This window comes from Syngnathus leptorhynchus, chromosome 3 (genome assembly GCF_054491065.1).
Source record: "Syngnathus leptorhynchus isolate UIUO chromosome 3, UIUO_Slep, whole genome shotgun sequence".
Taxonomy (NCBI): Eukaryota; Metazoa; Chordata; class Actinopteri; order Syngnathiformes; family Syngnathidae; genus Syngnathus; species Syngnathus leptorhynchus.
The window spans coordinates 17,273,216-17,294,372 of NC_141197.1; the positions used below are offsets into that span (position 1 = coordinate 17,273,216).

At 44.4% G+C, this 21,157-nt stretch overlaps 3 protein-coding genes across 7 annotated transcripts; 2 read left to right on the forward strand and 1 right to left on the reverse strand.

Annotated features, from left to right (window-relative positions):
• Positions 1-54: 54 nt before the first annotated feature.
• On the forward strand, positions 55-2,696 carry sdr42e1 (short chain dehydrogenase/reductase family 42E, member 1). Of its 4 annotated transcripts, none has more exons than XM_085907019.1 (3): positions 55-160; positions 494-564; positions 1,037-2,696. In XM_085907019.1, exons 1-3 carry the CDS (start codon positions 65-67, stop codon positions 2,133-2,135), a joined length of 1,266 nt encoding a protein of 421 aa, XP_085763145.1. In that variant the 5' UTR covers positions 55-64; the 3' UTR covers positions 2,136-2,696. The 4 variants fall into 4 exon arrangements, with proteins under 4 accessions (XP_085763145.1, XP_085763147.1, XP_085763148.1 ...); XM_085907021.1 differs by having other exon boundaries at positions 119-270; XM_085907022.1 differs by having other exon boundaries at positions 125-173.
• Positions 2,697-2,836: 140 nt separating this feature from the next.
• Positions 2,837-14,896, forward strand: wtip (WT1 interacting protein). The gene is made up of 9 exons (XM_085907017.1): positions 2,837-3,275; positions 3,373-4,797; positions 6,789-6,890; positions 11,068-11,135; positions 11,712-11,774; positions 11,957-12,087; positions 12,195-12,246; positions 12,316-12,384; positions 12,470-14,896. Exons 2-9 carry the CDS (start codon positions 3,528-3,530, stop codon positions 12,620-12,622), a joined length of 1,908 nt encoding a protein of 635 aa, XP_085763143.1. The 5' UTR covers positions 2,837-3,275; positions 3,373-3,527; the 3' UTR covers positions 12,623-14,896.
• A 1,190-nt stretch (positions 14,897-16,086) lies between these two features.
• gpib (glucose-6-phosphate isomerase b) lies at positions 16,087-20,554 on the reverse strand. 2 transcript variants are annotated; one of them, XM_085907002.1, is made up of 18 exons: positions 20,420-20,554; positions 20,235-20,325; positions 20,084-20,152; positions 19,691-19,810; positions 19,527-19,610; positions 19,306-19,452; positions 19,064-19,135; positions 18,952-18,996; positions 18,805-18,858; positions 18,462-18,522; positions 17,964-18,007; positions 17,726-17,878; positions 17,518-17,647; positions 17,377-17,453; positions 17,185-17,313; positions 17,042-17,117; positions 16,874-16,940; positions 16,087-16,796 (listed from the first exon to the last, which is right to left on the reverse strand). In XM_085907002.1, the coding sequence occupies exons 1-18, from the start codon at positions 20,536-20,538 to the stop codon at positions 16,673-16,675; spliced, it is 1,662 nt and encodes a 553-aa protein (XP_085763128.1). In that variant the 5' UTR covers positions 20,539-20,554; the 3' UTR covers positions 16,087-16,672. The 2 variants fall into 2 exon arrangements, with proteins under 2 accessions (XP_085763128.1, XP_085763129.1); XM_085907003.1 differs by lacking the exon at positions 20,420-20,554 and having other exon boundaries at positions 20,231-20,328.
• Positions 20,555-21,157: the final 603 nt, after the last annotated feature.

Below are 21,157 nucleotides of genomic sequence, written 5' to 3' on the forward strand. Positions count from 1 at the left end.
TCGTATTTGTTACACCTTTTGCCTATTGCGTCACATTATTGTTGGACATTATATTACACATGATATGTACATCTGTTTACGGTATCGTCACTTTTCTTCCTCCGAAATTTACGTTACACCGGAAGACGTAATCTCGCCGCTGCCTCTCAAGCAAACCGGTGTGGGTATCAGTAGTAAGCGTTACTATTCACTAAACGTGTCTTTCTAATTTACTTTCCAATTATTTTGCTTCGTATTCTCTATACGTTCGGCGCTGTTATAATTTGGGAGGTAACAAATTATTTTATTTGTTTCACAGCCAATGCTACACGGTTGAATTTCCAACGCTTTTGCTAGCTAGAGACGTGCAATAACTATGCTTGCTATGCTCAGGAGCGTCTACGTAAAATGAACATGACCGTAAAGGCTTCTTATGTAAATCTTTGTCATATTTTTCACAATGCACTTATTTGTCTGCCATGTGTTTTAAAATGCCTTGTTTTGTGTTCTTAAGACTTTCGTGATGGAAATTACACGCGCGGAAACATGCTTGATAACAGGAGGCTGTGGATACTTCGGCTATCGGTAAGACGTGTTTTCAACCTTTTTTTTTTTTTTGCTCTTATAAAAAAAAAATCCATTGGACGTAAAGTGTTTCTTGATTTTCTTGTTTCTTATTTTCCTGATCTTTCTTTTTTGTAAGTTGGTTACAAGTCGTAATGGTAGTAGTGCTGGTCCAATACTCATCACAAGATGGCGCCACCATGTCTTTTAAAGTTTAAATGGTTACAGGTAGCTCAAATCAATCGATCTTTATACATACATGAGTAAATTGGACTTTGAAAACGTAATAAAAGTAAACGGTTTTACATGACAAAAAACCTATAAACATTCAATTCATTATGAATAAATTATTGACACAATTAATCATTTGCATTTTTTTTCTAATCCATTTTTAAGAAATGATTATCTCTTATATATTTCTACTAACTTAACTGTTTTGTTGGAAATGACCTGCACCCTAACCATTTGTCAATGCGTCGACCTCCTACCACAGCCTAGCGGCTCATCTGCATAAGAATGGTGCCAAAGTCATCCTGTTTGACGTCATCCCTCCGAAGAGTGACGCGTTGGAGGGATTTACGTTTGTCCAAGGAGATATCCGAAACTATGAGCAAGTGGTGAGTGCCGTTTCGGGCGTGGACTGCGTGTACCACGTGGCGTCCTACGGCATGTCCGGCCGGGAGCAGCTAAAGCGGCTTCGGATTGAAGAAGTGAACGTGGATGGCACCCGAAACGTCCTGGACGCCTGCATTCAGTGTGGTGTACCGCGACTTGTTTACACCAGCACTTTCAACGTGGTCTTCGGAGGTCAGGAGATACGCAACGGAGATGAGAACCTCCCGTATCTGCCGCTCCATCTCCACCCGGACCACTATTCCCGGACTAAATCCATAGCGGAGATGGCTGTCCTCAAAGCTAACGGGACAGCCCTTAAGGACGGTCCCGGCGTGCTGAGGACGTGCGCCCTGCGTCCGGCCGGAATCTACGGGCCCGGGGAGCAGAGGCACCTGCCCAGGATCGTGGGCTACATCGAGAAAGGGATCTTCAGGTTCGTCTACGGGAAAGCCAGCAGTTTGGTGGAATTCGTCCACGTGGACAATCTGGTGTCGGCGCACGTGCTCGCCGCAGAAGCGCTGACCGCCCAGAAGCGTCACCGTGCTGCCGGACAGGCCTACTTCATTTCCGACAGCCGCCCTGTCAATAACTTTGAGTTCTTCAGACCCCTGGTGGAAGGTTTGGGGTACCCTTTCCCAACCCTGCGCCTCCCCGTTACCTTGGTTTACTTTGCCGCCTTCCTCATTGAAACCATCCACCGCCTGGTGGCACCGCTCTACGATTTCCAGCCACTGCTGACGCGAACCGAGGTCTACAAGACGGGCGTGACGCATTACTTCAGCATGGCCAAGGCCGAGGGCCAGCTGGGTTATCGGCCCAAGGAATATGACCTGGATGAAGTGGTCCATTGGTTCCGGAGCAGGGGACACGGGAGGAAGCGGCAAAGCTCCCGCGCCAGTCGGCTGGTAGTGAACATTTTGATTGTTGCTGCTTTTATGGCGGCGTTGCTCTCTTTTCTACCAGTTGTTGGCAACTGATGATCTTAACGGGAACTTCACAGGAAACATATTGGTAAATTGTTTTTCCACTGAATGTGCCACGATACCGTTTTTGTTACTCCAAATTAGAACTTTTTATTAAAAGTGTCATTTCGACATGTGATGTTATATAGTGTTCATTTTGTGCAATGTTCACCTTCACGGGCAATATTTGTTTTTAATTAGCTCTGTGTTTTGTCTTTTTTTACACTTTCTTCCCAATTTGCATCAAGCTAATCCAATTGCACTTTAGCAATCTTTTGGCCTTGGTATTTTATCGAGTGCAGAATATCACAGCTATCACGAACTTTAGCCATTTGCTTGCGATGTATTCTTGCAGAAGATAAGAATGACGATAGCATGAGTCAAGTAATGTGAACCGAGAAGAAGAATTAAAATGTTCCTTCTAAATGTGCCTTAATCTCCAAAGGATAAACTCTCGGCTGTGTTTGTTTACATTCAATGATTTGTTGTATTGTTTATTTGGAAACCTAATAGAATCTTACGTGATATTTGTACACTCTTTGCTTTGGTTGAAGAAATAAAAAAATGTCAAACCAATCAGCATGCCAGCCAGGGATTCCCCTGTATACTAAAGTTCAATGTAAATGTTGCTCGATTGTTTTTTTTACAATTTATACACAGCACTTTGTCACAACTGCGGTTGTTGATGTAGTCTAGAAATAAAAGCTGAGTTGTCACAGGCGGCCGGATTAAAAACTTTCTCGGGCCGCCATATGTCCCCCGGGCCTCATGTTGACCCACACCCCCTTTCTCCACGCTGTTGTGTCGGAGGGCCGGCAGCCCCTCGCTGAGTTGGTCGCGATCATTGTTCCTCCGCAGCATTAACCACATTCCACAGGGGCGCAGCGCATCCCGTCTCCATCCCCCGCATTCCTTCGGCGCGAACGAGTCCCCCCCCCTTAGATCCCTCTTTGGAAAACCTCATTTCTGCTTCCGTTTTCACTCTTCAACTTCTTTGTGACGTGTTTTCTTTGACCTCCCCCCCTCTCATATTCTCATTCTCGTCGGCTCATCTCTAGTCCCCGCTCACTTTGTTATCCGCGTAGGGAGAAATGTAAGACGGCCAAACTCCCAAACCAGAGAGGTGAAATTCCTCCGCGCAGCGCGCCATTGACTGTAAGGACCTTTCAACTTAAAAAAAAAAAAACTCAAGTTGACAAACCGTCGGCGAGGTAGCGCGGATAAAAGACTTTTTTTTCCTTTTCTTCTGCAGGCGCCGAAGGAGCGGAGAGGACGGACATGCTGCTCACGACGACGCGGAAAAACACCTTAGCGCTACCGCGTTTGGATTTTTCGCTGTGTTTTGTGTTCTTCCGAATGAACCCCGCTAGTGGTCCGCGCTAACTTGTTCCGGACTACAACAACAACATGGACCACTACCAACACGACGTGGCTCTTCGTGCCGGCCAAATGATGGACGAGCTTTCCCTCTACGACGCTTACCGCCGCCAGGACGCGGCGGGAAGGAATTTGGACTCGACGGCGACCGCGCTCCGGCAGCAGCATCACACCGTGGAGAACTTCACATCGGCGAATAAAGTCTACAACGCGGCTCCGGTGCGTCCGGTTCAATGTGGCCGGACTGTCCCTGTGGATTTCTGCACCCCGCAAAGAGAAGCGGGCTACGCCGAGGAGGGCTGCTGCAAGTCCGAGGTGGCGCTGCCCTGTTACACCGGCGCCTCTGAGAGGCAACGGCGTTACTCGCTCGAAGTGCACCGGTACAGCACCGGCTCCGCGTTCGACGCCCTCCACAAGCCCTTGCCTCTGCCGGGCAACAGGTCCAACAGCGTATGCATGGACGGTAGGCACCACAGCCCGCGTTCCAGCCTGGCGTCCTCCTCCGTCTCCTCGCAGGAGCAGAGCAAGCACGCCAGCCCCCGAGCAAGCCTGGTGGTGGCGGTACCCGGCCTGGCGCACTGCGAGGGCTCCAGCGTCCTGAGCCCCAGGTCCAGTTACGCGAGCACGGCCAGCGACACCAGCAAGCACTCTAGCCCCAGGACCAGTCTGAACAGTTGCGACTGCTGCAGCAAGCCCAGCAGCAACCGGACCAGCGGCATCAGCATGGGATACGACCAGAGGCACGCCAGCCCCAGGTCCAGCACTGCCAGCCAGTACTCCTTCACCACCAGCCCCAGTCCAAGATCCAGCTACTCGGACTCGCGCTACGGACCCCAGGTCAGGGACGATTTCGAGGGGGGCGCCCCGCTTGTGGCTAGCCCCAGGTCCAGCATCTGCAGCCAGGATGGCAGTGCCAGAGCTCCCGTTTGCGTGCTCAGTCCCCGCTCCAGCATCTCCAGTCACAGTTCAAGGAGCTCCCGCAGCTCCAGGGGTTCCATGAGCACCTACCCAGACCTGCAGCTACCCTCGCCCAGGGCCTCCATGCTGGGGGGACATGACGAGTCGCTCCTCCAGGAGCTGGGGGACCCCAACGGCGTGCACCCGCGCCTCCACGTCCAGGAGCATCCCTTGCCCCTCGAAGTGACCTCCAAAACGCCCACCGCGGGCCAGAGGTTCAAGCTGCCTTATCAAGTGACCCCGAGCCGGGAAAGCGGGCCCAGTCAGGCCGAGAGGCGGCTGGAGGCGCTCACCTTGGAGTTGGAGAAGGAGTTGGAGATGCATATGAAGAAAGAGTACTTTGGTAGGTGCTTGATTGTGTACATAATTATGTTCTTCATCTGACAATGTTGAAGTTTGGCCTTTGGTTTCCATTGTCAAAAGTTGTAAAGGGTTTTTTTTTTTTTTTCCAGTTCAGACAAAACACAAAGTTGATTCTTTAGTGCGAGAAGAAACTGCTGCTCCTGAGTGCGGTGTAGAAGTAGTGTTGGTAGTTGTTGTCATTTTGTTTATTGTGATGATGGAAGATCCGTACATCAACAGTTGGTGCAATACAGGTTGCAAATGAAGCCCCCACCCCAAAGCCCTTCATTATCGAGTCAGCGTGGACAACAGTCTAGTCAAATTTGGTCCGGTCTGCTCATCTGGCCTGGTTGAACATTGTATCAAGACTTTTGATTAACTTTCTCAGAAGAAGCATTCCTTGAACAATATGTCCATGCAACTGCTGTTCTGTACTTGAGTGCAAAGGTGCAGGAAAGGAATGTAGTTTATTTTTAACACCCCCCCCCCCCCACTTGCCTGTGGTCGAATGCTCAACATCCTGTTCTTGCCACACAGATGCCTTGCAAAATGGGCACACAAGGGATTTAGCTTCCTGTTTTTTTGATTTGATTTTAAATGCTACACTCCCGGACATCCTCATTGTCTTGTTAAACACTAACCAACATGTTTGTCCTTGCAACCAGTTGGTATTTTTTAATAGAAATTCAACAAGTAGCTAATCCAGTGATGAATAACAACACACCTTGAGACTCAAGGTTAAAGCTTTGTAAAATAGGTCTGTTGTAAATACAGTGAATTGGAATAATGGGCGTTATCGGAAATACATACACAGAAGATAATTCATTTCAGACCGATAGCAAAATCGATCCAACTAAAATTAACCCCCAGAACAATAAGAGATCATTTAAAAACAACAACAACAACGGTTATGACACATTTTTTTCTCCAAATTTTTTAGTTCCTGATGATATCAGCCAATGTTCCAAGTTCCAATACCATGAAATAAGGCAGGTATCGGTATAGATACCGATCGATACCTGGTACCGGTACTCGCCCATCCCTGTTTGTTGATTTCATTCATCGTTGATGTAAAAATGTGAGCAGCACAATGAAGAGGACTCCTTAAATATCAATGATTATTGAAGCAGAACATTTATTGATCCGTTCATGGATAAAACACTTGTTGCTGAATATCTCTAAACTGGAGTATATTAAATAGAATATCTCTAAACTGGAGTATATTAAATATAATGTATGATATCAACGTCAACAAAGCGGTTTGTTAGTGGTTCTTTGTTTAAATTTCCTTATCTATACAGATTTTTTTTTAAAAAACAGGAAACATGGGGAAACCGTAAAAGTGTGTAATAAAGCGAGGAAGGTCGACTTTTTAACGAGGAAGTAATCATGAAAGCAAAACGTGTGCTCACTTTTATGATCTAATATAAGCAAAGTGTATCCGTGGCAATCCAACAAGGTCTGACAAGTTTTTTATTTTTTTCAACAGCTTGATTTTCATTCGACTATCATTGAGCTTTTATTTTTTTGGGGTTGGTGGCTGGACGCATTCGAAGTAAACAATTAATTGACATTTTTATCTGTATTTTGTTCAAGCCGTTGCTTCTAAAAGGATTCAACCTGGTGATGTGCGGTAAAAAGATCAATGAAGATTGATCAATTTAAAGGGGAAGATATTGAATAAGAAGATTTCAAAAAACAATGTCCTTATTTTTTTCACATTTATTTATTACATTTGTTTTTGCCCAATTTGGGGAGGGGGGGGTCGGCCAGTCGAGCTCACGTCCCATCGACACCGTGACCCCGGACTGACCCCGACCAGGCTTTGATCTCGCAGTCCCTGAGGAATGTGACCTCAGGCGAGGTGGTCTTGTGGAGCTACTGTTGCCTCCAAATCCTTTTCCTTTTTTTTTTTTTCTTCTATACCACAAGGTCAATGTGTTTGTCCTCACCTGGGTGTGTCCACTCTGCTCATCCTTCAAATCTCTCTAGGTATCTGCATTAAATGCGGCAAAGGCGTGTACGGAGCCAGCCAAGCCTGCCAGGCCATGGGGAATCTTTATCACACCAACTGCTTCACCTGCTGCTCCTGCGGTGAGTGGAGAGATTGAGAACAATCATGTCGATAAAACGGGCCACAAAGTGCAATAGTGTTGCCGGTGTGTAGAGTGGACCAAACACATCCACATTTGCCGTTGCCATAGTGACCGATGGGATTGTGCTTCGATGCGCTCGCCCTAATACATATCTCAAATACCAGTGTGTGTGTGTGTGTGTGTGTGTGTGTGTGTGTGTGTGTGTGTGTGTGTGTGTGTGTGTGTGTGTGTGTGTGTGTGTGTGTGTGTGTGTGTGTGTGTGTGTGTGTGTGTGTGTGTGTGTGTGTGTGAGAATTCTTTTCATGGTTATGTTTATCCCGGAAGCGTCTGTTTTAAGACACTGCTAATTTCAGCATTTATGTCTGTAGATATCTTTTTTTTTTTTGTAAATTATGCTCTGGTGCCAAATTTTATTTTATAGCAATCATATTGAGCCAGGTCATTAAAAAAAAAAAGAAATTAACTAAAAAGGACTAATTCCTTGAATTTAAAAAATATATATTAAAAAAAAGACTAACTTTTTAACTTACAGTGTAATCGAGTATAAATTCTACATAAAAAAAAAGTAGAAAACATGTATAAGTTGCTTTAAAGTCCAATTTTGGGAGGTGGGGGGGTTAAAAACAGACCAAGAATAGTTGGTATAATAACTCAGCGACCCGTCGGTCATTAAAATCAAATCATGTTATTAAAGTCTACTTGTCATTCATTTTCCAAATAACTCCGAAAATGTCAACTCAGTCTTTGTTCCACGTCCAAAAATTCCTTATCATCACCCCCCCTCCGCCTCGCTGCTTTGCAAATTCCTCCACTTTCCCAAATTCCGCTGACATTATTTGTCTTTGAGGCTGTAATGAAATCTCCAATTCAGCGTGTAGAGTGAATGTGTGTGCGGTATGGACGTTCCTGTCACCCGACCCCCCCCCCCCCCCTAAGGGGGGGGGGAAGATGTCGGGAGAAAGCCTTTTAGCCAGGTTGCTCCCATTCATACGTCTGCTCGGCACGGATACCGATCCGCCTCTGGTAGCGCGGCCCGATAAATTTACACGAAACCAAAGCTGCAGACTTTCCTGTTTATTGTGTAGGCAACCGTGTCCGGTTGCTGAGATTGTGGGATTTTTTGGACCGTGCCGCAAACCGAGGCGAGAATTACGCTCGTATCTATTTGGGGGGGGAATTAGCGAGTGGTGCTTGTTTGAAGCTTGGCAGGCCCACAGATACTTTATGGCTCATGTAAACGCTTCTGATGTATGATTTGACCTCAAGTTGAATGGGAATGTTTTCTTTTAAGCGGCAGTCTTGTCATAACACGCTCCAATGATAAATCGGGAACTGTATCCGTGTGACTGTATTTGTTTTGGGGTTTTTTTTTGGGGGGGGGGCTTTCTTTTGATTTTTGTTGTTGCCCAGACAGCTTGGGCTTTGTTTAACCATGCATAATTGAGCTCTCCTTTTGGCTCACTCCCATGGTTTTTTCTTCACAAAATGGCCTAGAATGTTTAAAAAAAATAATAATAATAAATAAATAAATAACCTCCTCCACTGGAGCCAACTCTTCCCGGAGGACCTCACTCAGATGATCAGGGAAACGTAACAAAAAAAAAAAAAAAATGGCCGCCCCTCCACCGTTAGCTTTCTGAGAATACAAGGCTGATGCTAATATTGCTAATGCTAATATTTTTTTTGAACGCCAAGAATGTGCCATCAGCAACAAGCAAGTGTTTGTTCAAGGTCAAGGTTCTTGTCCACAGTTTATTTCTCTTCGACCAAGCAAGTGTTGCAACTTCACACCCACTCTCCGATTATTATTATTTTCTTCTTCTTCTGGGACTTCTCTCCACGGCCCCAGATGCGCAGACTATCACTTGCTTATACAGAAGCGATGACTCATTCCTATTCCAATCATTATAGCAAAAACAAACAAACCTACCTAACGGCGGCAGAACAAGAAACTGGGGACAAAAGTACAGAATGCCCAATGTTTGTATCACATGATTAGAAACTAAGATAAGGTTAAACGCAATAACTTTCTCAAATGAAACAAATTTTTGTTCCTGTCTTTTTCTTCTTTCATTCTCATTGAAATCATTCCAAATAGTTTTGTCCCGTTTATTCCAAATGAGGAATTCGCACCGCTAACTCGACGCTAACGGCAATGTTAAGCTATCGTTTTCTCATAATGCCAGAAAAAAGATAAGATTGGGAATGTTGATATGCGGTATCCCGATTTAAAAGTACAAAACTATTCTGGGACTTTTTCATTGGTTCTCGATTATTCTCCGATTAGAACGTCGGATAAGACGGGATTGGAATGTTGTTTGGTTCTGACACATCCCCTGAAGGGTGTGGTGACAATTAGCGGTCAGAGCTATGGGAGGGGCAAGGAAGCTAAAATCAAACTTTACATCAAAATAGCCTCAGACATATAAAATGATCACATTATCAATGAAATAAATTGATTTATATATCCACTTTTAATACTTTACTTGCCGGATTGCAGAAAATGCAGCTGGTGCTTTGCACCTTTGCCTGGTTTGTCTACCGACAAAAGGCCGGAGGAGAGCGAGAGAGAAGGGGGGCAAACAGGGATCCCCCTCCACCCTATCTCCCCCCTATGCTCGTTCGGGGGCGGGTTTGAATGGGACCAGCTAGTGACCTCAGGCAGAAAGAATGTCCCCGTTTGCTCAGTCGACCCGCGTCAACGTCGGGGCCCTTTTGTATCCACCACCTCCCAGACTCCCAGAAACCTTGCAATACCATGCCCCCCACCCCCCCTCCGCCTCTATAATCTCACTCTTCCTGCAAGGTTAGGCCTTTTGAGGACGCGAGGGTGGCTTCCTCCCTCTGCGCTGGCTAGAAATGCTAATTGCTCTTCAGTCTGCTCCGTCTTAAAAGTCTCACCTATTGTGTGCACGGCATTCCTGGGCTCCTCGACCCATTCGTGTGGGTGTTAACATATGACCGTCTCCCGGCGTCGCGTTGACGTTTGAAATATAGCAATTGCATAAATTTGGCTTTTTTAGTCAGCAAACCCAACGGTGGCCCGGGACAACAATTAAATCCCGACTAACGCTGCAGATTTACGAGCCGCGACATTGCCCGGGAGAGGGAGGGGAGGGGGGGGGGGGGCCGCCGGGCCGAGTGAAGTCATCGCGCTGCCGCAGAGACGCGGCGCGGTGTTAAATGAATTCGAAAGGGGGGGAAAGATGCGGGGTAGGCACAAGCAGCCTGTTGCACATTCCCCCCCCCCCCCCCCCCCCCCCCTTTAGATCGGACTCAGGCCTCATGAATCAAGACTCGATCGTGGGAATTTAGCTCAACCTCAGAGCAAAATCAAGTTGTTCAATAATGTAGCGCTATTTCGAAGCAATCATAATAATAATAATAAAAAAAAGAAACTTTTCAAACAGTCAAGCTCTTGAGATTGACCTCTTCAGTGTCAACATTAAAAACACACACCTTTTCCAGCCTGTAGTAAATACTTTTTTTCTGCCTCCATATTTGATTGGCTATGCTAAAAGCATCACAATTTAGTCTCTTGTAGGAATTTGTTAGTATGTAATGACAAAAGTTCAGGATGTAAAGTTTTTTTTGATGGGTTGCACAAAATGGCTTCAAAGCCTCCCCAACATCCTTTTGCATGTCAACGATGGATTTCCTGTCGACATTCGGCTATTACCGGCGTGTTTTTGAGCGGCTCGCACAATGCACGGAAAAGGAGGAGGATAGTGTGTGTGTGTGTGTGTGTGTGTGTGTGTGTGTGTGTGTGTGTGTGTGTGTGTGTGTGTGTGTGTGTGTGTGTGTTGTTTTTTTGGAGGGGGGTGCGGTCAGTGGGGGATGTTTTCTGTATTGATCGTGAATGGAATCCTATTGAGATCGGTGGTCAGAGTAATTAAATTGAGGCACAATGTGGGCCGCTTCGGGCCGGACCATCTGCTCTACAACCCGACCTGCTTCGACCACTTTTTAAAATCGACTCACATGGGTATGTTTTGAAGAAAATGTGTGCGATGTAAAGTAAAATGTCTTCAAATGAAGGGGGAAAAAAAAAGCACCAAAAAAAAAGACATATTTGTTTGACCTTTTTCCCCACAGATATAAACCGAGACAAGCAACAGTAATAAGTACAACATTGAGTCTCAGTACTTTGAATACTCCTTTTTTTTTTTTTTTAGGAAGGAGGTTACGAGGCAAAGCCTTCTATAATGTCAACGGGAAGGTCTACTGCGAGGAAGACTTTTTGGTAAGTCACTTGTTCTGTCAACCTGCTGCTGGTCATTTTTAACGTTCAGACATACAGTAATATTAGAAGCCCTTTTCACAGGAAAAGCTGGCATTTTATTTATTTATTTTATTTATTTTTATATTTATTAAAATTTGTGAATTTTATATATATATATATATATATATAATTTATTTTTATATTTTGATTTATTAAAATTTGTGAATAATACACATAAACAAACAAATAAATAAATAAATAAATAAATAAATAGAAATATATAGAAACAATTCTGAAAATGTGATTTATCCCCTTGGGATACCAAAGCTGACATGGACACTGCCGTTAAAGTTTGCCCCCACCCCCCCGTCCAATTAACTCAAATTACCCTACTTCCCTGAGGAGATTAATTAGCTTGCCTCTCTTGTGGAGGTCGATGACAGATGGTGTGGAGATCCACATGACATCTTTTACAACCGTTGTGAACATCTTTATCCTGGGAGCGGGCTACATCCAGATCATTGGCCCACTATTTCACAAATAAACCTCCAGCAGCAGCACTAAAGTCACAACGAGACTTTCTTCTTTCTTTCCCAGTATTCTGGTTTCCAGCAGACGGCCGAAAAGTGCTTTGTGTGTGGCCACCTCATCATGGAGATGGTAAGCTAAGTCACGTAATTAGCGGTGAGACTATTTTACCGTTTACATTTGAAACTTTGGTGTGATCATTTTGGCCATGATGGTTTTGATCTAAAATTCTCATTCAGACCAAATAGCATCCAAGATTTGATAGCTTCAAAGTAGTAACACCCTTCTTATGTGCTTCCTATGTGATGGTGAAGATCCTCCAGGCGCTGGGCAAGTCCTACCATCCAGGCTGTTTCCGCTGTGTGGTATGTAAAGAAGGTCTGGACGGGGTGCCCTTCACTGTGGACGTGGAGAACAACATCTACTGTGTCAAAGACTACCACACGTAAGGACAACTGGGATTTGAATTTGTTTTTTTTTTTACATTTCAAATTATGATGAGTTTTATAATAACCTTACAATGTTGCTTGATGGTCCCTTTTCCATTGACAGGGTTTTTGCTCCCAAGTGTTCCTCCTGCAACCAGCCCATTCTCCCAGCTCAGGTAACCAAAGATCCACCCCGTCGGAGATGTTTTTCAAACATCTAACACCTCCCGGGTTTTTCTCTTCAGGGCTCAGAGGAGACCATTCGGGTTGTCTCGATGGATAAGGACTACCATGTGGAATGTTACCACTGTGAGGTGAGGTCACACTCGCACGCATTGATCGGGCGGGACGCGTAGCTCGACTGTTAGCGTGTCATCGCTCGGTTATCGCTTCCACCAGGACTGCGGTCTCCAGCTCAACGACGAGGAGGGTCACCGTTGTTACCCTCTGGATGGCCACCTGCTGTGTCACGGCTGCCACATCCGACGACTGCAGTCCCAGGTTCCGGGGCCGCCGCCCCCCAACTACCCGCTCCACGTCACCGAGCTGTGAAGGGAAGGTGGGGGTGGCCGGAGATGCCAACCTGCCCTCCCCCCTCGCAGGTACACAGTTGGGTAGAAGTGCCCGGGGTCGGGGAATTCACCAGCGCTGGCTGGATTGGTCAGTCCCGGTGCGGCCGTGTCGTGCCACCAACCTGCTTTGAGATGTGAAGGCAAAGTAGGAGGCGACCCCCCCCCCCCCCCAACCCCCTACCTGTAAACCCCAAGGTGGCCGGAGATGCCGACCTCCCCCGCCCTCTTTTTTTCTGCCCACCTTTTCTGTGACCCCGACTTGCTAAAAGCGGCAATATTTCCCCCCCCCCACCCTCGCGGGATGGACTGACTTTGCTGCTCCCACCCACCAATGGGTTTGGTTTCACTTCATTCATTCCTCGAAATAAAATAACTGCCGCTCAAAGGGGGCCACCGCTGGCCGGAGGGGATAAACCCAACGCGGCCACGTTGTGCCTTTTAGAGCGCCATCCCGGCCGGGGGGTAGCCGCTAACACCGAGACGCGCTAACAGCCAGCGAGCCAACCTTGCCGTTCATCGAAAAGACCTCCAGAGATTTCATCGTTTTGCTCACAAAAGACCAGGCCGTTGAAGTGTTGCTGTCCTTGCGTCATTTCAATGCCAATGAAACTGAAAGACCACAAAGTGGTTCGTCAATGACTTTTAAAGCCCGGAGCTGCTGGTTCCGCCCGAGTTTTTTCCCAAAGGAGTTGTTTCCGCCGTTTCTGCTGGGTGGCGCTAATGAGCTTGGAGTTGTCTTTTTTTTTTTTTTTTGATTGGCACTTTTCCCCCCCACACCTCCAACTTACAGTTTGTGCACCGGTGGCAGGACCACTATGAGCACCCCAAAAGCCCACCCTTTGATTTCTTTTGGCCTCCCTGCTATGAATAATGAAAACAGTACATCCAAAATTAGGAATAATAAATGCTGGTCAATTTTTAAGGTCCACTTTTAGCTGGGAAACTAATTTCTAGCCATCATTATTGAAAGGAGGATGGTAATTTCCTTGGCAGAGTTCCCGCTCAATACTACTGACTCGATTGTGTCCATAAAGAAACACACTGACCACAACTAACTTGACGCGAATGTAACGCAAAATGATTGTTTTGACCCGACATCGCCTTCCCTTCATTCACCTTTATTGTTATTATGATGATGATTATTTAAAAACAGTACTAGCACACGCCTAGCATCCCTTGTACATAAAGAGTCTAGTTTTGTATTTTTTTTTTGTCACACGGGAAGAGAGGAGAGGGACGACTTCTCCTCCCGACTGGTTAGTTGCCATAAAGCACATGTCACATGATTTTTTCTATCTCAATTGTTATTATTATTACCTAGATGGTTCATAAAAAAAAAAAAAAAAAGACTAGAGTTATTTATCTAAACATGGGGAAAGAGAGAAATTATTTAATGTATTAAAATCAAATCAGGATGTATCGTTTTAACTGTAGAGGACATAATCTGTTATTCAATAAAGTGGTTTTGTAGCTAACTACAACAGTCTTGTCGTTGAGATGGTTGGAAAAAATCCGTAGCACAGAAATCTCCACCGTAATACTTATATGAGCTGATAAGGTGAATATTATTCCAAACCGGTAAGAGTAACGTGTGTGTGTGCGTGTGTGTGTGTGGGCCAATGTAGTGGGCTAGCGCTCTGGTGTTCGTTGACAGTTTGGCCATTTATTACACAAAGCATCCTTTATGTGTGTGTGTGTGTGTGTGTGTGTGTGTGTGTGTGTGTGTGTGTGTGTGTGTGTGTGTGTGTGTGTGTGTGTGTGTGTGTGTGTGTGTTTGAGTGTGAGAGGTGAGCTCTGTTACAATGTACAAAAGACTACCTTGCTCACACACTGTGAGGAAATGAGAGCAAATTCACACCATGGCCACCCCTAGCCACCACATAGCTCCGCCCCTGTAGAAAGAAAATGTACAAAAAATAAATTGAAGGTGGCGAAATTAAAAATCAAAATTTATTTGAAACAAAAGGACAATTACAAAGTCCTAAAAAAAAACATTTGGATCTGGAAACATAAAGTTGCTTTGGTTAAAAAATATTTCGTTGAGGTAAAACTCAATTCAAAATTGAAACACCAAATTTGACCTGTGAAAATGTTCATGTTAAAACGAGATGATATTTTAATATGTTGCATTTGGTAACTTTGTAGCTTGTCCACTCCTGCCATGGAGCCATGGGCCAATTTGTTGTTTACTTTGTCGTGACTCTCGGATGCTCGGAAAGGCTGCCAGTGAGTGACGTGGGAGCCGTAGTCTGGAATTCTGACGCAGAAGGGAGGGAGGGAGGGAGTGTCGGCGCTAACGTTGGGGTCGGGAAGGAGCGCTCTTGGGACCTTGCTCTTTATATAGCTGTGGGAGTCGTGGGAAAAACCAAGCCGAGGTTCTTGTTTTTCCAGGCCTGCATGGGAGCTTTCACTCCAGAGGGAACGTTTTGATGACTTTCCCTGAGGTACCCCGAAAACACCTTGTCTTTCGGCATGGTTTGAACTTGGGTGACTGTCCGGGTGAGTTAGAGATGGCAGTGGGGGTCCAGGGGGGGTGTTGTTGCTATGGAAACCAATGACAGCCCCCAGTTCCCTCTGTTAAAAAAGAATTGGAATGTGCGGCTATGCATTGTTGAGCAAACATCTCAGGAACGCACACACACACACACACAGACCAGAACTTTTATTTCAAAGCTGCCCATTCCTGATCCAGTCTAGCAATCTGACTTCCTGGTGTGCACCTGCAGTTGATGCTTGGCACCACTTAGAAAAGAATTTTAAAAAAAGAAAAAAAATGCATTCAGTAATAACTAATACACAAAACTTGAGAAACTAAAGCAGATAAGTAAAAAAACAAGAAAAATACAGGAGCAAAAATTGAACAAAAGTAAAAGGACATTTACAAAAATGCCCAAAAGAACAAAAGTTAAAAAAAAAAGTGCAAAAAGCCGAAAATCTATCTGCAAAAAAACGACAAATGTACAAAAGCTTCAACTAACTAATTATGGAGAGCATACCAAGTGTTTCGTTGTTTCCGTAGCAGACATAAAAGGACAAGTTAGGATCCATGCTAAGTATTGTTGCCTGGCAACCGCCATGGGGGTAAAAAACACTAGCTGAGTCTGCCACAGCTTCTTTTCTTCTTTTTTTCTTTTTGTTTGTCCTCACATAGGCTATTCTCTGCTGCCATGGGAGGAAAAAAAAAATAGACTATTTTATTGGGCACACCTGCATGATTAACAATGAGCTGCATTCAAACATCTCACTTTACAAATATCAGAACGACAACAGAATAGAATTTTCTAAATCAATTGAACAAGACTGAATATATTTGTGCATTCTTTCTAATAACTCAAATGCTAGCGTGCTAATAAAAAGTCTGCTAGTAAGCTGAGAATAGAAAACAAAGAAAAAACGTATTTCTCGGATCTCCTGTATTAGATGAACATTTAAATAGGTCAAGGGATCTGAAAGGGTTAGCAATTGTTTTGGAAAATGTGAAATACTGAAAAATATTGTCTTATTCAGAATACCATAAAAATTCTGCATTCGTTTCGTATTTTATTTTATTTTTTTTAGAAAACGTTGATGATTGGAAAAAAGTGTAAATTAGGCAACTGTAGATCTCAATGTTGTAAAACGAGCTGAGCAGATTTAAGTTTGAAACATTTGAATGGACCGAGTACAACTCATAACAAAAAATTCCCCAAAATGATCCATTAAATGGGAATTTCGTCATTGAAAATTTGAAACCCTGATAAAATGACTAACAAAACAAACTTGCTGGCTGCTTTAATTTACTGTCAGCAGTAGCGGCGCAACCGATGCTTTACTGCCATCTAGTGGTTACATTGATGTACTATTACTTTGCTTCAAATTGATTGCTTTTAGTTTTAGTGTTGATTTTGGAAAAGAAAAGACGCAGCATACCGTGCCTCGTGCATGTGGCAATGTAAAAGAAAACCTTTTTTTTTTTTAATACATCGTACAAACGTGCACAGTGCTTCACATGGAAATTGATATTATTAGTCATAATAAAATTGCATGAATCTCAGGCGAAGTTCTTTTTGAGGAAATTGATGAGTCCATTAGTGGACGCGTCATGGGAGTGCACCTCGGTGGCGTCTTGCAGCTCGGGCTCGATCTTCTTTGCCAGCTGCTTGCCGAGTTCCACGCTAGTAATCAATAATATTAATAATCAAATCACATAGAATCAATTTTCAAAGAGTGGAATTTAAAATAAGCGTCTCACCCCCACTGGTCAAAGCTGTTAATCTCCCACATCAAACCCTGGATGAAGATTTTATGCTCATACATGGCTGGAAAAAAAATAATCAAATGGAGTCATTTTATTATTTAGAAATAAAATATAACTTTGCTAGTAATAATTTCGACTCATCACCTCTGACTCTGTTCTCACCTATGAGAGCACCGAGCGTGTAAGGGGTCAATTTCTTGAAGATGATGGAGTTGGTGGGCCGATTTCCTTGGAATACCTTGAAGCGCACAACAATAATGACCCGAGCGATCGTACGAGTTACGACATGTGTGCTTGTGACCCACTTTGTGTGGCAGAATCTTCTCCAGAGCCTCCCCGGAAAGGCCGCTGGCCTCCAACTCCCTGCGAGCCTCCTCGGTGGTCTTCCCCCTCATCAGAGCCTCCGTCTGGGCCAAGAAGTTGGCCGCCAGGATCTACCACCGGTCCACAGCATCATTTAATATTGGAACATCATGAGCTGATGTGGGCTCACTTGCCTTGTGGTGAAGGTTGTCCCTGACGGGGTGTTGCGATTTTGCCGGGATAAGGAAATCGGAAGGCACCATGCGCGTTCCTGAGGTACAAGCACGAATGATAATCAAAATCCAAAATGTCATTTCTGTGTTAAATTGAGGTACCTTGATGGATGAGCTGGTAGAAAGCGTGCTGCCCGTTGGTGCCTGGCTCCCCCCACACAATGGGCCCGGTGTGATAATTTACACGAGCGCCATTTTTGGTGACGTACTTGCCATTCGACTCCATGTCACCCTGGATACAAATAAATTTCTGTTAGTATAAGAACACATTGAGCTTTTTTTTTTTTTTTTAGGGAGTTTAGATGTTAACCTGCTGGAAGTAGGCGGCAAAGCGATGCATGTACTGGTCATAGGGCAGCATGGCATGGGTTTCCGTGTGGAAGAAATTGATGTACCAGATGCCCAGCAGTGCCAGTAGCACCGGAGCATTTTTATCAAGGGGAGCTGTTTGGAAGTGTTTGTCCTGCAGAGATAAGTTTGAATTTCAAATTTTTGGAGATTGTTATTATTTTGTAGGGTATGTAACATGGACGTCCCAGATGACGTACCATCCAGTGGGCGCCTGCCAGGAGCTTCTCAAAGTTGTCAAAGCCTGATGATAAGACAGAGTGTGTGTGTGTGTGTGTGTGTGTGGGGGGGGGGGTCAAAACAAGAGCAGGCATGTTGTCAAATTATTGTGCCTCAAAATTAATATTTAAAAAAAAAAACACAATCTTGAATTCATAACATAATTATCATTTAACTGTGTAGTGATTAAATAGGTAAATGTTTATATACTAGAATAATAAATCAAATAAAAATAAATGGTTAATAACTTCCTCGTTGCTTGATACAAATACATATTTATTTTATATTAGAGGAATATATTCAAATAATTATTATCTTTAAAATATTTTTTTTTAATTTAATTACAAGTGATATTATCATTTTTTTAATATTATTTATAGTACAACTTTTCATATATTTATTTTTATATTGAACTTTTTATTATATTTAACAAAAATATGGTTCCTTGCCCAGTGAAGGGCAACTTGTAATGTACGTACCAATGTGCAAGGCAATGGCCATTCCAATCGCTGACCACAAGGAGAAACGCCCCCCAACCCACTAAAAGAACAAAACATAACACTTTTTGTTAAAAAAATGCATTTCGAGCCAAATCAAAAGCCAATACATGCAATATAAAAGCCATATTGTATCCTCGGCACTTAAAATAGCAAGCTCTGTGACCTTTATCAACCTGTGCAGTAACCTCTGCACGGGAGAAGGTCACCGCTAATAATAACCGAGGGGAGGGCCTCTGATAACCCGCCAGCTGGGAACTCAAGCGTCCAGTCCCGGTCAGAAAGTTCCACTTAAATATAGCTGCCGAACAAAAAGAGCACTCACATCCCAGAACTCAAACATGTTCTCGGTGTCGATACCGAAGTCCTTCACTTTGGGCTGAAAGACAGAAAAGTGTCTGTTAGACAATTCGATATATTGGCTAGCTAGCTATCTTTATGCTAGCGAGCTATCTCTCCATCTATGACTTACGCCATTGGTGGAAAGAGCAACAAAGTGTTTGGCCACAGCGCTTTTCTATGGAGAAATGACAATATTGTCAATCGTTGTTGAAAGACAAGGTTGAACATTTAAGCTCACGTACATCTTTGGCGTGCTCCAAGAACCACGCTTTGGCCGACTCAGCGTTGGTGATGGTCTCCTGAGTTGTGAAGGTCTGACAAAAAAAAAATCACGTTAGGACATGTGAACGCTAGCTACGTAGCCTATTTATTTTCATTTCAGATTGCATCTGATGTTTAGTTCGCTCAAATCGTCTTTGGCGTTAAGATCATCGAGGCCCAAATAAATATCTTTGGAAACCCACCGTTGGTGGCCCTCCACTACCTTGGAAGCGATGATGAAGAGCGTGGTCTCAGCGTTGAGCTGAGCTAGCGTCTTAGCGATGTGCGTCCCGTCGATGTTGGACACAAACCACACGGCGGGCCCGTCCTTGGAATACGGCTTTAGGGCCTCCGTCACCATCAGGGGCCCCTAAAAAGATCTTATGGTTTGATTTTCACACTTCGATTATATTCACTCGTGAAGGTGCGTTTTTACAAACTCACAAGATCGGATCCTCCTATCCCGACATTGACGACGTCAGTGATGCTTTTTCCCGTGTAGCCTTTCCACTGACCGCTACGAACTCTCTGCAAGAAAAAACCCCCCCCAAAACAACACCGGATGTGACTTCTCACCTTCACATATTGTTTGCTATGTATTTACTCACATGACAAAAGTTCTTCATCTTGTCCAGAACCTTATTAACCTCCGGCATCACATCTTTGCCGTCCACCAATACGGGCGTGTTGGAACGGTTTCGTAGAGCCACATGGAGCACAGCGCGACCCTAAAATACATTTGCAGTTAAAAAAAAATTTTTCAGCTCCTTCTAGAGATGTTCACTAGGGTATGGGTCTGGGATGATCACAATTTTGAAAAAAAAAACCTCTTTGCTTTGAAATATCATTGTACCCTTTACAGATTTTAGACAACCAGTGCCTGGAGGACCAAAGCAGCCCCAGAACGGTGTAAAAAAATAACTTGTGAGGAAATTCAGCTTGTCACATGGTGTCATCCTGGCAAGTTGTCAAGTCAGGATGAGAATGACAACATCAAGCACCTCAGTGAAGTTGATCTTGTCTCCGGTAAACATGGTCTCTCTGGCCGCTTCCATGCCTCTCGACTTGGCCTGCCAAAAGAAAAGTCCAACACGGTGCATCTAAGGGCGCAAGGAATGCTGGGATTTTCCATACATGACGAATCCCACCTACCAGTTCGACCAGCATCTTCATCACTTCTTCGGTGATGAGGTTCTTGGAGTAGTCCAGCAGGATGTCTCCGTCGTCGGTCTGCAGGGTGAGGCTGCACGAACCAAAGTTGGGGAACAAGTCACGTTCTCATTCATCCTTTGTTTCATTCTCATTTGTCTTGGAAGAAGATTAGGAAGACCTCTTACCTGAATTTGTGGAACCTCTCTTTGTCGCCATCAAACATGTGCCTCATGTTGAGGTTCAAGGCGTGGGCCGTGTACCATTGCTGCAGCCGTTGGAAGACGGGGTCCTGCGTGAGTCCCATGTTTGCTGAGTTCCGAGGTGGGCTGAGTGGGGCTGAGGGGGTGAGGGCAAAAGCTTTTTGAAGGGCCACTTGAGCTCCTCCTACTTTTACTATAATCAGGGCTGCTCCATGGATGTCACACCTCCTCCCCTCTGTGTGTCCTCCAAGGTTTGTGCTGCATATTTGGCACGGGTAGCTAAAATACAGTACTCACACTCTGTAGTTAGGGAAATTAAAAATGTACTCAGGTAAAAAGTATACTCACAATCAAATTAGTCACAAATTATTCTTGTTGCCAATGTCAGGGAGCGGGAATACAACAATTATGCACAGTATGCCTCATTAATGTTTGAAACAATTATTTTGGGACCTACAATCAATATTAATATTATATAAATAGTCTTGGGGAGGTCAGGTGCCAAATGATGCCTTGCTGGGGGAATATGTGGAATAGCACGCCCCCTATTGACCGTCTGGCTAAATAACATAAATTTGGTGCAATAGTCTTAATCAACAATAGAGGGCGACAAAGCCTCAGTCTTTATGACGACATTTGGTTTAACTTGTCATTATGTCAGCCTCGGTTTTGGTATATCACTAAAGTGATTCAAATTAAATAGCTTACATTGATGGCTCGGAG